At 42.8% G+C, this 16,681-nt stretch overlaps 1 protein-coding gene across 2 annotated transcripts; it reads left to right on the top strand.

The window, feature by feature from the left end:
* Positions 1 to 2,026: 2,026 nt before the first annotated feature.
* LOC147019195 (uncharacterized) lies at positions 2,027 to 10,007 on the top strand. 2 transcript variants are annotated; one of them, XM_085899529.1, is made up of 2 exons: positions 2,027 to 3,104; positions 5,931 to 10,007. In XM_085899529.1, the coding sequence occupies exons 1-2, from the start codon at positions 2,907 to 2,909 to the stop codon at positions 6,849 to 6,851; spliced, it is 1,119 nt and encodes a 372-aa protein (XP_085755655.1). In that variant the 5' UTR covers positions 2,027 to 2,906; the 3' UTR covers positions 6,852 to 10,007. The 2 variants fall into 2 exon arrangements, with proteins under 2 accessions (XP_085755655.1, XP_085755656.1); XM_085899530.1 differs by having other exon boundaries at positions 2,999 to 5,075.
* Positions 10,008 to 16,681: the final 6,674 nt, after the last annotated feature.

Consider the following 16,681-nt stretch of genomic DNA (forward strand, 5'->3'; position numbering starts at 1 on the left):
TAAAAAAAACACATTCGGTTTCATTTATGCATAAAGTTGGGAGATTGCTCATCATGCTTGATTACACCTGAATTGTCGTTAATGTTTTCATGAGAATTATGATGTCATCGGTCACGTGGTGTGGCAGCCTTGTTGGAAAGATGGAAAAACTTTGGCCCTCTGTACGAAGGCCCTCTGCACTGCACTTTGGACCGAAGCACGTGAAACTGCACCAAGTTGAAAATTGAAACTTCCCACAAAGCGAGTACCCCTCATGGGGAATGTGTGATTTTTTTAATGACATCACAGGTGCCTTCGTTATGATGTCACAATTGCATATGCAGAACGTGACATACCATAAGTATGAAAATGTTTTTGGGTCATCTCAGGATAAAATGTTCCACAACATTTTTTTGGGGTCATCTTTGGATAAAATGGTCCACAATTTTTTTATATGAGTCATGTGATGCTGCAGCCATATTGTTTAAAAAAACAGGAAAAAAAAAACCTTTAAGAAGTTCGAATTGCGAACATACCCCGTGGGAGTTCATTCGTACAACTCACAGGTGAGCGATAGCACGACGACAGATAATTTTGAGATTTTGATAAGATTTTCATTGCATCAGAAAAAGAAACCAGAGCATCTCACAAGAGTGAGATAAGTTTCATATCATCATTTGCGACTTAATTTTGTGTTGGGCATAGCCCAGCACATTTAATTTTTTTTTAAAATAACAATTTAAAGAAAATGAGCCCAAAAGGCCGTTTCTCGGCCCAAATAACCGAAATCGCACTTTGGGTTCAGTTCGTGCCTGGGGAATGGTCTCGAGAATATACCTGTCAAGTTTGGTTTGGTTCCGTCCACCAATAACCGAGAAATAACAATTTTAAGAAAATGGGCCAACATGGGCCGTTCCTCGGCCCTCAATCGCACTTTGGGCTCAGATAGTGCCTGCACATATGTGTCTCGTATATGCCTCTCAATTTTGATCGAATTCTGTTCCAAATAATGGAGAAATAGACGTTCAAATGAACTGTACACAAGAAAAGAGAGAACGTGAGTGGCACTTAGACTCCACGCGAGCGGCACTGGGTGGAAGACCCCACGGGGTAAAAATCTTCTTTGAAATGGTTGAACAGATTGAGATGAAGCTAACATATGACCGCCTATCCATGACGAATAAAAGGTTCACACGTATCATGTTATAGGCCACACGGTTTGGCAGCCATTTTGGATTTACCCAAAAACATAATCATCTTCTCCAGAACGGCTGCGCAGATCGAAGGGAAACTTCACATAAGTGTTCCCGAAGGTATGTGTGGACAATTTGTTCAGGAATAATTGATGTTACATGGCTTGGCAGCCATGTTGGATGGAAGAAAATTTTTAAAAAATGTTTTCTCTGGAACCGCTTAAACAATCAAAGTCAAACTTCTCAATTGTGATCAAGTAATGATGGGAATCTGTGTTTTTTTTTTGTTTTGTTTTTTTTGTAAGGCTCAATTGGCTGTTCCTGCATGGGTTTGAGGGTAGAGGAGGAGCAGCTGAAATGTGAATGCCATCCAGGTCCCCCTGGTGACTTAATCTTTTCTTTTTGCTTGTTCAGGTTCCTTCTGATTACTCCAATGCAGGACTGTCCTTATTTGCTCTTCCCTTTGATCGGAATTGATTTTATTTTAATCCCATTATGAATTCAATTGAATAAGAATGAAAAATGTTATGGGTCAGGGTCAGGTGTCCGATCAAAGTGGGGTTGAATCAAAGCGGGACGTCTTGGTACACGGTCATCACTGCCTGCAGTTATTCAGTGGCAGTCCCAATGATGTCTCTTATTAATTATATAACACAAAATTACACAAACACCACACCAAACTACACAAACACCACACCAAACTACACAAACACCACACCAAACAAGTCCTGGTGAGGTTCTGCAATCTCTGATTGCTCTTGTTCTTGTTTTTAATGGAAAACATCAAGTTGTTTCTTTATCACCATCATCACCTTCATAATATTTATAATTTTGTTCAATTTTTTTTTGCAGGTAAGCATGGATGGAATGGGAAAGTGGGATAAAACGCCATCACCAAAAAGTGATGAACAGACGCCTTCACATTGGAAAAAGGTCAAGAAGTCTTTTCAGAAAGGGAGTTCTCAGGAAGAGACTCCAAAAGAATCTTGTTCATCTTCGCCGAGCAATGAACTGGGCACTTCGGCATGGTAAGGAAATGGCTGCTCACTTTTGATGGAGAAGTTGAGAAATGACTTGAGCAAAATGTTTTCATGAAAAATACATGGTATGTCTGGCAGGTCCTGATTGTATGTAGTATACCTGTTCAGATAAGGGAAATATTGAGGTTCATCATAGCAAGTGACTATTCAAATATAAGAATAGCCTGAAGAGTTCCAAAGGGCTCCTCCCTTTTCACATGCTTTTCGATATGAATCACAAGAACCCAATTCCATATAATCTTCAGTTGAGAGAAGCAATCAATTGTCTCCCATTGAATCAACTGCGGCAAAGTGAATTTTTGATTCCATAATCATCTTGATAACCGTGCGAGTCCAAACGAGCTTCCTTTGAGAGAGGCCATTGTCAGACAGAGAATGAAGGAAAGCTGCCACACTCGACCGGCCACTTTCAGAAATATTTTGACATTCCAATTCACATCATGGCACAATGGGTAATTGTGTTGGATTACTGGGAGAGGAAGGAATGATAACGATGCATCGATTGTTCCCATGTATAAAGATGAAGTTTAACACACATGGATGGGGTCATGTCGGAGGAAGTGAGAAGACGTACTGGATCAGGTTATCAGAAGCGATTTTTGACTATCAAACAATTTGGTGGAAAATGGAGGTGATTGTGAAGTGAAGCTCATTCTTCTGTCATCTAACCCCTGTGTAATTGGATAAAAATGTAATGTTTGGGGTGGGGGAAGACAGATTACACTCAAGCACTACCCAACCCCCCACCCCACAATTTCCACCCTCAACCCCCTCCCTCTTCCTCAGTGTCAACAGGTCAAAGAGAAAATTTCGAGGTTTCAGAAAAAAGAAGCAAAGTAAAGAGGAGAGAATGGAAATGATGAGGGAGGAACCAAAGACTCTGAAAAATAAGGTGAGGGTTTCATTTGCTTTGTCGGAACGTGAGGCATTCTGATCCCTGACCCCAAGAACAAACAATACCAGAACCAAGACCTCCAGATAGTCATCCTCATCTCTTGTTTTGTATTGATTGAAATACGAACACACTTCAACTACACCTTTGTGCCCCACAATTGCCTCTCCGACCATATTGGAAGATTTTCCTCGTCCAATTTCTCCCTCTCAACCACCAACCTTCATTCGAACAGGAATCACTGTAATTGCATTGTGGTTGATTTAAAACGATAGTAGTGTAAACAAAGAACTTATCCATCACGTTCTTATTTTACTTATTCATGACTTAAGCTCTGTCTCTTTACTTACTCAAAATGTATCAACATGTATCATCTTGAAATCTTTTACACCTCGTCTTGTTCATCAGTTGAAGCGGAAACTGGATGATAAAGCACTTATGGTCCAATAACTCAAGAGTAAACTGGATAGAAGAAAGGTTTTGCTCCAGAATCTTAAAAGTGAAGTTAAGGTGATGGTGCACCTTATAAGTGCACTACCTCTATTACCATACTGTGGAAAAACATTGGTAACAACATTAAAAAAAATCAAACATCTCACCTGTCGCAACCACAACTTGGCCGCAGTAATAAGAGATCTCCAGGTTAGTCTGTGTTGTTACTCAGAACGTCCATTTTCTTCGATTCACTGTTTCTTTTGGAAGATTATCTCACCTGTCTGACTGATTATCTCACCACCTCCTTTGAGGGAGTGCATGCTGACACACTCAGGTCTGTCATGAGTATACTGGAGGGTGTTCATCCAGAAGTTCATGACCCCGTTCGTCTGGTTCCTCACAGAACCAATTTCCGGTCTGCACCGTTATGAGGTGGGGTTGTCTTGTGTGTCAACAGGAAATCATCAGGCTACTTCATTCACCTTTCGCCATAAGTGGCTCTGACCCCAACATTGCTGGAAACAGTGCCAGACCAGGGACAGACATATCCTGCAAATTCCCTCAGAAAATATTATTCGTTGTGCAATGCCATGCCTTTCATGAAAAATATTAACTAATTTGAACCATGCACAGCTCTTAACTCAAAGTTTGGTGAATGTGTGCCTGGTGTTGGCTTCATGCTTGGGGTGGTGGGCTTGGGATGCTAGGATCCTGAGTTCAAATCCACTCGGCTATTGAATTAATATCAGGTGGGGTTGAGTCTTCCTGACATCCTTCCGAGGTTGGCAAAATGAGTGCCAGCTTGCAGATATCCTGTGTCGGAGTGGTGACCTGTCCATACCAGGATTGTGCCCAATAGCCAAGGAGACTGCTGAGGCAGCACCAAAGCTCTGCACAGTGTGAGGTCTCAATGGATGAATGGATGGATGGTGAATGTGCTGGAAGACAATATGACTTGTTCTTGGCTCAGCACAAGGCAGGGTCAACAGTCAATGAGAATGAAAATTCCAACTCAAAATTCTTGCTTTGTGCCCTGCAAAAGATGTGTCCAAGTTCGAACATCAGATGTCTGTTTGACTGCTGGTACATCCTCCCATTGGTAAAACTTGTTTGTTTGACTTGCAGTGAGTTCACCCACCTTCCTTACCACAATTTGCTGGTTGGAGGAGGTTGAGACACTGTCTTCTCAACTAATGCAGCAGAAAGTGCTGGTTGAGGTGGTAGCAGCAGTAGGATTGGTTCTTTTCACTTTGATTGCTTAAATGATTGAAATGCATCTTTCTCCAGATCAATCTCCGCTGATTTCCTCAAAAATCTCACTTTTTGGAGAACCATATTTTATTTCTTTGTGTCCTCTTATTTTCCTTGGTTTTGCAGTTGCGTACAATGAAACTGACCTTGGAACATAGAAATATGGAAATCCAAGTTTTATCAAATGACCTGGAACAGACCAGGAAGCAAGCTTGTAAAAGTGACAAGAAGCTGAAAGTTCTTCAACAACAAAAGGACGGAGATGATCGATCACTCCAGACTCAAGTATGTCCTTCAGAAAATTTGTATATATATATATATATATATATATATATATATATATATATATATATATATATATATATATATATATATATATATATATATTTTAATTTAAAGCAGGATTTCGTTTTATCTGTTGATAATATTACAAGTCCACATTTGTCAGAGGTGGCTTGCAGGATGGCCCAGAGGTACGCACACTCATCTCCACGCTGTCTAACCTGGGTTTAAATGCCCACACAGCCATAATCTGTCACCCTGGTGTTTTACGGACAGGGTGATTCATAAATGTGTGTGCCGTCCTTGGATGGAAGTTAAACTGTGCATCCCGGCAGCCAGCACGAGTTGGATGCAAAAGATCCCATGGTGTCTTGGGAGAAGAGTCGGTGAGCTATCACCAGCACCATGAAGAAATTCCAAATTTCTGGCCTTACCTCACGTTCTCCATGTTCCAATGGAACGGAGTGCAAAAGCATCAACCTATCAAGAGGGTTGCTGCACCCCTGAGCTGGACATGTGAATTTGTCATTGGAGTAGTTTTCCAGAGGTGCAGCTCAGGCAAAAACTTCATTAATTTAGCAGAAGAGACAAACAAGAGGAGCTGAACAGGTGGAGATTGTTGATTAAATGCTTCAAACCCCATGAGGACTTCAAGGTTTACACGAATGATGAATGTGGATTTAGTTTGAGTCGGTGATCAAGTTGTGAAGACATGTTTTCACACAATTCACTGAAAGCTATGTAAAATTATTTTGGGGATGTTGTCTTTTCCACTACATTGTTTAGTGTTGTTTTATCATAGTGAAGTATTTGTGACAGCTCATCAAAAATAACCAATTTATTTTTGACATGTATTAGGAAAGAACATCTTCACCCCTTCAACAACAGCTTGGCCTGCCTCACCCAGGTACATCTGGGGAAACTTTGCATCATTCTCAACTTCAGATGTTGTTCATGGATGAGCGAAAGCGGTGTCAACATCACAAAAGTAACTACATCATTCTAAAGACGCAATATACTCTGCTACAGCAAGCAATGAATGATGGAGAAGCAGATTGGGGCAAGATGCTCATCGAACGAGACAAAGTACAGGCTGAGAAGAGACAAATATTTGAGGAACTGACTGCCAAAGTCGCAGCAAAGACGATTGAGGCAAACGAGCTTCGAGAAACAGCGAAGAAATTTCACCAGGAAGTACAAGTTCTGCAAAGTGAATTGCAGGCAAGGAAAGCAGAGCACCAGACGTGTGACAAGACAGAGGTGGAAAGGCCAAAAAGGACTTTCGAGGTAATTAAGGAGGACCTACAGAAGCATGCTGTGTCCGAACATCAGCCGTGTCAGGAAAATTGGCAACTCCAGGACGACGTGAGGCATGTCTCCATGGTGTCGGAAAGTGTGGAGACACAGGCTGAGATGGAGACGCAGGTCCAGCACTTGCAGTGCGAGGCAAAACAGAAACCATTTCTTGAGATGGTGTCTCTAGTCAACAGTGAACTCACCAAGCTGAGGAACCAGGTGTATAATGTTTCCAAAGACAAGAAGGAAATAGAAGAGCAAGCCAGAAAGAGAGAAAAACAAATGGTTGGGGAATTTGAGATGCTAACAACACAAAAGGAAAAACTGGAACTTGAAATTATGATTTTGAAGCAGAATGTTCCACATGAAGTGCATGAACAGCTGTTACGGACCCTGAGAGACCTCGTGAGTCGTCACGCAAAATTCGAGAAAATCTTACTTGGTTCTGTGGTTCCAGGACAACAAACATCTCCTAAGTTGTAGTCCAATCAATTTGGTACCATGGAAGAAAAGTACGTCCAGATGTGAAAGCAACTGGTGAAGGTGTTGCAGGGGATCCAGAGATGTCAAGTTCAGGAGCTTCTGGGACAATCATTCCGGTCCCTGAAATGGAAGTTGTTGTCAAGTGATAAACACACCTTTTGCAGGTAAGTGTGTGATAGAGACTGCATAATTTTGCACAAAATGTTTCAACATTTCATGACAATACCGATTCGTTAAAATGTTGACATTGATCTTTGCCGTTTGTCGTTCTGGTTTAAAGTGAGTGGATTGAATGTGCGTCAATCCTCCAAAACCACATCCCTTACAAAATGGAGTCTCGGCCCCTTTCGAGTTGGTGAAAACATTACAAAGTATACACACACATTACTTCACCTGTAAGTCGAACAACATCTTCAATCTTTTTTGCTAATTGTGTTGTTGTTGTTATTATGATTTTAATTATTCTAATTATATATATATATATATATATATATATATATATATTTATATATATTCATATATACTTTGGTCACACGACCCCTTTATGGCCGAGAATCTTTTTGCTTCTTCTTCATCCTCTCCTCCACCCCTCTGTCTTGCCATGTGAAAGTTTAAGATGTTCCCCATTTCCTCAATAAATTTTACAGCATGACAGAACAGTGCAATAAATTACCCAACTCTTGACCCTCACTATAACGTGGCTTCCTGCTTTGCCGATATTGGTATTTCTTCCTTGAAGCTTTGCTGCACCCGCTGAGCTCCTGTTCACTTTTATCTGCCATCTCTCCTGCATTGTATCAATGCATTCTTGTCCTCTTTCCGCTGCATCCCATTCTGTCTGTTGACATTTCACCCTCTGTTCATCATACTTCCACCAGTCTCAACACCTGTTCAAATGAATTCATAGATGGAGAAGGTGATCCAATGTCCGTGTTCATGGATAAAGCCGCAAACACGGAATTGCCGATGTGGAAGGAAAAACTGGAAACGCAGAAAGAGATGGACTTGAATGACATTGAAGAGACTGAGGAAGTTGGTTCCTCAAGCTGGAAAAAGAGCAAAAAACGAAGGAGTGAAGGTAAGCAGTGAGTCTGCATTTTGGGAGTTTTTCCAGAAGGGGGTTTTACTGGCAGACCACGTGCACCCTGCAGAAACCTGGGGAGGCCAGAGCAGGGCAGAGGGTGCAAGACCAGAAAGGAGATGGTGGCAGACAGAGTGACCTGTATGTGATGTGAAGGTGATCGGCCCAGAGACTCGGCTTCATCACAGGATATACCCATGATTTTAAAGGCGTTTCCATCGTTTCTAGTTGAGCAATGTTAGCATTTGCTTTGGTATTTTGTTGCCCTTTGACACTGCATTTAAAAGTAAAATGTCCGATTTGTAAGCACAGGGATAAATGTGGTATTTTGTTTTGTCTGGAGACGGAGGTGATAAAAGACAAAGAAGATCCAGGAAATGGCAATTGTCACCATCTGCTTGTGCAAGTCCAATCCAACACATCTGAAAAGAGAACACACAAGGAAGAGCAATGTAATTCGAGTATGTCAGGACAGCTTGATTAAAAAGACAATGCACTGAGTGGGTTAACAAGTGGGCACAATAACATGTACAAGCAAGGGAATAAACAAGTATAACAAAGAGGTGGGTGATTGGTAACACGGTAACCTGTAGGTAATGATTGTTGGATAAGTGGGGGTTGAATGGTTGTTGGATTTCATGATTGTGGATAAGGATGTGGTGGGGGTTGTGATTCAGGGGGTGGGGTTAGTGGGTGAGAGATGATGCAACAGAAGATGGTGGTGCTCTGCCGACTTGAATCCCAGAAGAGTGGGATGGAACAGTCACAGGAAGGGTGGTTCCATAAATGGGAGAAAAGAGGAAGAAAACAGTTGTGTACAGTTAGCGTGGATTTAATGGTTCGTTATCTCTTTCCATTATAATGGAAATGCTAATAATTATTTATATAATGTTTATATAATTTATATAATTTATGCATTATAATGCTAATAATTATTAGCCGAGGAGAGGCATATTAATTCCTGAGACTGAACCTTTTCCCATGGCTGACATGGAATTAGATAGTTTGTTTGAAGTTTCTTTTGGAATGACAGGGTGAGGGTTACATTTACCAGGATTAATAGCCTTGTTTCATTTATCAGACCAGTATGTAAATAATTACACATCACCAGTGATGCAGCTGCTGTCTTCTTGTTTGTAGGATGGGGGTACTCTGTATATGTCACAATATGGAACGATATTTGTAAAAAGGAAGACAGGGTTTCCAACTGGCCTGATAAGGTGGTCATGTTGTCACATTCCTCATCACAGCTGGCATTGGGCTCTGTAGTTTGTTCTCATATGATTGTAGTTCATGTTACACATGGTAAAGTGGGTAATACATAAGGTTTCAGTATTTGAGGATTTGTTCCTGAGTCGTTGGTCTTTCTACAATGATCGTCTGCTTGAGATAACACCTGTTACTTGCCATCCATCACAAGACCATCCAGGATCACCAAAATACATTGTAAGACTCAGGATAACACCTCGCCTACGCTTTGATATCGATGGGTCTTGAACATTCTGGATTTTTCAACATTGTGACCCTCGACAGTTGAATTGTTCTCAATTCTCTTTGAAAGATGTTGCATCCTTGTATTCGGGTACAGCCTTAATCACACGTCAGTTGTAATTAACAACCTCTTTCTCGCAATATTCACCTCCATCACCGAAAGTGGACGGAGGTTGTGTTTTCACCCCTGTCTGTCACTTCTTTGTGTGTTTGTCTCTCTCTGTCTGTGTCTGTGAGCGGAATATCTCAACAACTTTTGGCCAAATTTGCATGAAATTTGGAAGAGAGGTTGGGTTGGTGACAAGGCCGAAATTATTCAATTTTAGTGAAAATCTGGATCCAATAATTTATTCAGAGATTATTATTTTAATTGGACTGATTGGCCAATGAGCCAAGCCAAGGTGTGATTTTCTTTTTCTTTCTGAAAGGAAGAAAAATGTGTTCACACTCTTCCCTCTATTCTTCCTTTTTTATTTTTTTGTCACTCATTCATGGATACACATGGTTGAAGTGGTCGATGTTTAGTGAAGGTCACACTTGATCTGTTATTTTCATACATAATAATAAATGTCAGTGTGTCAGTCAGTCAGTCAATTGTGTGTGTGTGTGTGTGTGTGTGTGTGTGTGTGTGTGTGTGTGTGTGTGTGTGTGTGTGTGTGTGTGTTGCTCATAAAGCCTCACATATTCTCTCTGTTAACTCCCCCCCCCCACCCCTCTCCCTGTCCCATCCTCACTCTGCCCCTTCTGAATAAATACGGCTGTCTCTGTCTCTGTCTCTATCTCTGTCTCTGTCTCTGTCTCTATCTCTATCTCTATCTCTATCTCTCTCTCTCTCTCTCTCTCTCTCTCTCTCTCTATCTCTCTCTCTCTCTCTCTCTCTCTCTCTCTCTCTCTCCCCCACCTCCCTCCTTGCACCCCTCCATCCTGGAGTGTTTAGCGACATGTGGTGAGGCATTGTTCTCCCCTCCTTCCCATCCTCTCCCACCCCCCCCCCCTCCTCCTCCCCTTCCCCCTCTCTCTCTCTCTCTCTGTCTGTCTGTCTGTCTCTCTCTCTCCCTCCCCTCTCTTGCAGGAAGATGGCTTTTACCAAAAGAAGGAAATCTAGCATCTGAAACTCCTCAGGAGCAAGAAAGAAGACGAGCAAGAACCACAGACGAAGAGGAAAGGTTGAGTTTCACACATCTTTGTAATTGTGAACATTCCATATTAAAAGACTCACATCATAAACACGTCATACCGGTGATCTCAGAATAGTGCAACACTTAAAAAGGACCAAATTATAGAGAAAATAAAAGGATTACCTGGAATAAGGCAATGGATCTTCCAATGACAGGACTGACGGATTGGATGAGAGAACAAATTGACAAACACAACGTACCAAACACACAAATGGCTTGATGATTCGAGAGGGAGACAAACATATGAAAAGGACAATTGTGGATTTGAAAAGAAAAGTTTGAATCAATAATCCGAAGGTCATTTTAATCGATCCAGGCACAAGTGATTCTTTAAAACAGCTTCAAACACAATATGTTATCGTTCCATTTGACAAAGCAAATAAGATTGTTATATTTGTATGTAAAACATTCTACATGAAAACACTTTTGTAAAAATTGGGATTACAGACTGGACTCTCAAAGACCGACAAAATAAGTGAGGATAATAAAATAGACTTGCACCATGTAAATCACTCAACAGTGAGAAGGCTCTTAGTTCCAGATAAACACCACAAATTACCATTCGTTGACTGGATCTCAAAATTGCACAAAAACCCTTGTAAGATGAGGTTCATCATCACATGTAGAGAATGTAGTTTGAAACCCTTGTCAGGAAGTGTTACAGGGGTGATGAAACCGATTGATAAAAGCTTGAAAAACCACCATGAGAAGGTGAGGTTTTATTGTGGATCTTCTGTTTTAAAAAATTCTGGATCATTGATAATTCCAGACCTAAAATCGACAGTATCCACAATATTAACAAGGGTAAGGCTGAATGTTTATCAATTTATGATTTAAAAAAACATTTTACACAAACATTCCACATGACAAGTTTGTAACCAAATTGGATGGAGCAGTTGATAAAACATCTGCAGGAGGTAATAAAGTATACATTAACGTTTATCAAAAAGAGCGACCTGGTCCTCAAAGGAAAATTAATATGAATGTAGTTTTTCAAAAAATAATCTGAAAACGTTTTCGATTTCTCCGAAACAACAGTTTCTTTAGATTTTTCTAAAGTTTCAACAGTTTCAGCAGGCCTTCACTTCAGACTCCTCTGTCAAGAGCCTTCCACTCTCTGCTCTCACTGCAGTGCTCCGAGGGATGGGATTGGATGAACGCAATGCGCGAATTCCCCTGTAAGCGGGACGAGAATCACCTGTCCACAGGTGATGCTCTATCCCCTCACAGATTCCTCGCACATAGGCCTCCTTGTCCACCCTCAGTGCACGTACAGTTTTGCACCTCAGCTCCCTGAACAGCTCAGCTCTGCCATTCAGCCTGGCGCTGCGACTCTGGTCAATGGTATCCAGTGTCCCTTGAGAGACAAAATTCTTCTTTGCCCTGCGGTAAGTTCCAAGACATCCACCGGCAACATCAAGGACGGTGGTCTTGAAGGCACCCCACAATGCTTCAGGACCCCCCAAAGCACCCAGACCCCCCAAGTGTCCACTCCGCGTGTTCGCAAACTCCTCAGCTACTCTGTCATCCCTGAGCTTGCCAACATCCAGCCTCGGCTGGGATGATACCATTCTCCAGGATTTGAGGTGCAGCTTTAGAGTTGCTACAACAAGCCTGTGGTCAGTATTGAGGAACTGAGCACTCCGGTCGACCCTGCAGTTCTGGATCATCCTCCAACGACCGTCAATGAGGACATGGTCAATCTCCTTTGCCACACCGCCAGCGTTGGAATACCAAGTCCAGCGATGAGCTTGTGGGTGCTGAAACCATGAACCAGCCACCCTAAGTCCATGACTTCTTACAAAGTCAAGGAACTTAGTGTTATTCTGATTCATAGTTCCTGGCCCATGGGGACCAACACACATCTCATAACCATCCCTATCAGTTCCAGTCGATGCATTGAAATCCCCCATGACAAGAAGTGTATCTCGTCTGGGGCACTGATCAACCACAGACTCTAGCGTAGCGAAGAATACATCCTTCATGGTGAGATCACTCGCCTCAGTCGGAGCATAAACAGAGAGCAGGGAAATGACACCTAAGGAGCGACGAATCCTTAATCTCATAATACGCTCGTTGACCGGTGTTACCTCAACTATCATTGGGGTCAGCTTATTGGACACAGCGACAGCAACCCCTTGGGTATGGTAACCATCAGAGCGACCAGACCAATAGTAGGTGTAACCACCCACCATTATCTCGCCGCAATCCAGTCTCCGAAGCTCAGAGAGAGCTGCAATCCCGATGTCCAAACGTTTGAGCTCAGATGATAACAGAGACAGGTGATCATCCTCTCTTAGGGATAGGACATTACAGGCAACCACCCGAAGGGACCGCCTCAGGTTAACCTAAGGAGACCGCCACCTGGTGGACGACACCTCACCACCACTCCGACACACTCTCCCGCAATCAGACCCAGGGATGTTACCCTGTGGTTTCCCTCCTATCATCAAAGATTGGGGGTCCCGAAGGCTTTGCCCCAATCCCATCATCCGGTGAGCTGCCCTGCGAAGGGAAGCTGCGCAGGAGGTACTCCCACGGAGTGGGTTTTCAGATTTTTTTGCGTTTTTATGTTTTGCGGAATGAAGGGTTTTACGGTGGCCGGAGTGCAAATCCTGCCACCAAACTCCTAATGAAAAAGTAACCCAACTGCAGGAGGACGTCCACAGACACAGTTGGCAACTAGATATGGATGGCCGTTGGCTCAAAAGGAGCTCCTCCACCCTTTGACAGGTTTTGTTTTTAATCCTGCTCGGTGTCCATATCCAAACACCCTCCTCACCAGAAAACCTGGTGGGGGAGACGGTTGAGTCGCCGACAACCTGACCATGGAACAGGTTAGTACAGGTTTACATGGTACCTGTAGCAGGTTTCAGATCTAACCTGACCTGTAAAGCCCATGCTTTTCTCATGGCCAACTCGATGTTGGTTGCTCCACAGTTGTCAATGGCAAAAACCTTTTCATCTTGGCACCACATGGAAAAACATTGAACATTGTCTATCGTGAAGCTTTACGAGAATAAAACAAAATGTCACACACTATGTGAAATATGTGATGTGAAATCTTCAGTGCTGAAGAAGAAGAAACAGTGCTGAAGAAATCAGAAAGAGGAAAGATAAGAAAGGAAAAAAGAGGAAAGAGAAATAAAAGGATGAAGAGAGAAGATAGAACAACACTGAAAAAAAATAACAGAAGAAAGGAAAAAGGAGAGGCAGACAGAAGATGAAGAAAGGCAGGACAGGAATATAGAAGTCAACAAGGAAGGAAAAAAAACACAACGAAGAACAAAAAAAATCCAGAGCAGCAGAAAGTCTGCAACATCGAGAAGCAAGACGAGAAGCAAACAGCAGCAATGACTGTATTCTGCCCTCTCAGATGTGCGATCAATGAGTCATTGGATTGCACTTCAGTCGGTTATCTGTTCTCTCTGGTTCAGGGCACAATACAAGCCGATGAAACCTTTGTCGCCCCTGTGTGAAGTGGGGCCATCGCCGGAAAATAGAAAACACACAGGAAATGGCACTCTGTGTTGAGGCACGGCGGTGATGGTCATGTTTAACCCTCGACCAGTCAAAGATCCCCGGGGGGTTAAATATCACAGCAAGGTCAGCTGCGGTCTTATTTTTCTCTCTCCCACCTGTCTCGTTCTCTTTCTCTGCCTCCATCCGCTCCCCCCCCCCATCCACACATCCTCTCTTAATCTCCCTACCACCCCTATCCCTGTCATTCCCACCTCTCCCCCTCTCTCCCCATGTTAAGGATTGCCAGTTTAATTTTGAGTTTAAAACGGCTTCCCCTTCATGTCGCATGTACGAATCAGATGTGAAGTGAGCCGACGATAGCAGTGCAAAGGTTGCTGCATGTGCAAGCATGCATGCAGACCTTTACAAGGAAGATGGCGTGGGTTTCAAATGCTCCCACTTGGTTTTATAGAGAACTCGGATGTTAAAAATAAAATTTTACTGTTTGGGCGCATTTTAACAACCTTCCCTTCCCCTCACTACGCCTTCCCTCCCCCTCACGCTGCCTTCCCTTCTCCTCACGCCGCATTCCCTTCCCCTCACGCCACCTTCCCTTCTCCTCACGCCAACTTCCCTCACCCTCACACGGCCTTCCCTTCCCCTCATGCCGCCTTCCCTTCCCCTCATGCCGCCTTCCCATCCCCTCATGCCGCCTTCCCTCCCCTCACGCCACCTTCCCTTCCCCTCACGCCGCCTTCCCTTCCCCTCACGCCGCCTTCCCTTCGCCTCACAGTTACTCTGCCCTCAGAGCATTATATGGTGTAAATATGTTTTCAAGTTCTGCAGAGCAGGTTTTTTCAAGTGCCAAGAAGCCGATTTGTGTTCTGCAATGTCCAAGATATAATTGAATTGCAACGAGAAGGGCACTCGGGAGAGCGCACACCTCCGCCAAGCTGAACAGTTTATGTTTTGTATCCCACTGAAAGGCTGGATCTCCATCCGAACCTGAACCAAAATCTAATCAGCTTGTTCTCATCATCAAACGAACTCTTCCACCAAGTTTTGTCAAAACCCGTTGATGTGGATTTTTTAAAACCAACCTTGTTGTGATCGTTGTCCTCCTGAAGGATTCTAACTGGCCGATTGTGGAATCCTATTTGACTTCAGACAGAGTTTAACGTTTGTCCGATTTGATTATAAAATCCTACAAAAACCCTATCGACACTGATAAAACTGATGTCCACACAAGTCCTTCCTTGTGAAACAATTTATTTTCTAATTATACACCATACACTTCTCACCCTTGTACAATGAACTTATGAATCCCCATTTGTTGCAATATTATTTGGTTCTATTCCATTTATTCTTACTTTAATTAACAGTTAGAGCAACCCGATTCAATTCACTTCTACATCACATCAGAGAGTTTTATTCTAACTTGGTACTTGGTCAGTTCCAAGAGGTACAAGCCACTGAGAAACTATACTTCCTCACGTGCTTGCACTGAGAACAATGTGCCTTTCAAAACATTTTATACTTCCATGAGAGAGAGGTTGGGGGATATTCACCCAGACTGTAGACGTGTCCTTTAGACAAAAAGCCACTTCGTACATTTTCGAAGCAAAGGGTCATTTATCAGCTCGGTCACTCTGCTCCAGAACAACACATTTCTTATCATTTAGGGCAAAAGTCTTTTGGCCAGAAATGACAGTCAATTCAATTTGCAGCATAAAAGTTACATTTCTGAAACTCCATTTGTTGCAATTTAAAATACATTAATATAAATTTTTTCCCCACACCGTCCACAACTTTTTGAAATAACATGCCATATCGTGTTTGGCCCAATCTCTCAATTGGGAAGAATCACTTTGGAAATTCCAGTGTCTGTATCCAGATTCGGATCCACTCCAAAATCGAAACAATTTGTCCTTTTCACACTCCAAACCTGTCCACCAAGTTTTGTATGAATCCGTCGACAATTTTTTGAGATATCATGTTATTTCTTGTTTTTTGCCATATCACAATGGAGAAGAATCACTTTAATGCTTGTTGTTTGTGTCCTTTATGATGTTCCCAAAACGGTACGTTTCCTGTTTGGATTTTTTGGGGGAAACGGAGACGAGGGATGTGGAAGAGCCAGTCCACCAAACGGATCAGAATGGAACGGGGAAAAAGGAACAGTTGAGAGAGGGGGACATCAACAGCAGACTTGAAGGTCAAGACGGAGAGAGGCGGATGAGGAATGGGTGGCAGGAAAGGACACATGGAGTGGACAACATGCATACAAAAGGAAACTCTTTGAAGGGAAAACTGGAAATTTGGAAAGAGGACGGCTTGAAATGGGGGAGGGGGTGTTGATGGGGGGTAGAAAAGATAATGGTTTTGGATGGGGGATGTTATGAGATGGTGGTGTGCACCTGTCTTGAAGACCTGGAAGGAAATATGAGATTGAAGAGAATGTGGAACAAAGTTCCACATGGAAAAAGAACAAATGAGTGGAGGTGAACAGCGATCCTGGATTTCGGTTGTTTCACCAGAAGGTGATTGATGGTGCACCATTTGTCAGGTCAGGTCAGGTGTGGGAGCATGTGCCGGAGCAGCGCGTCACTACATCCACT

Source organism: Eptatretus burgeri, chromosome 10 (genome assembly GCF_056783735.1).
Source record: "Eptatretus burgeri isolate ZD-2024b chromosome 10, Ebu_testis_v1, whole genome shotgun sequence".
Lineage (NCBI taxonomy): Eukaryota > Metazoa > Chordata > Myxini > Myxiniformes > Myxinidae > Eptatretus > Eptatretus burgeri.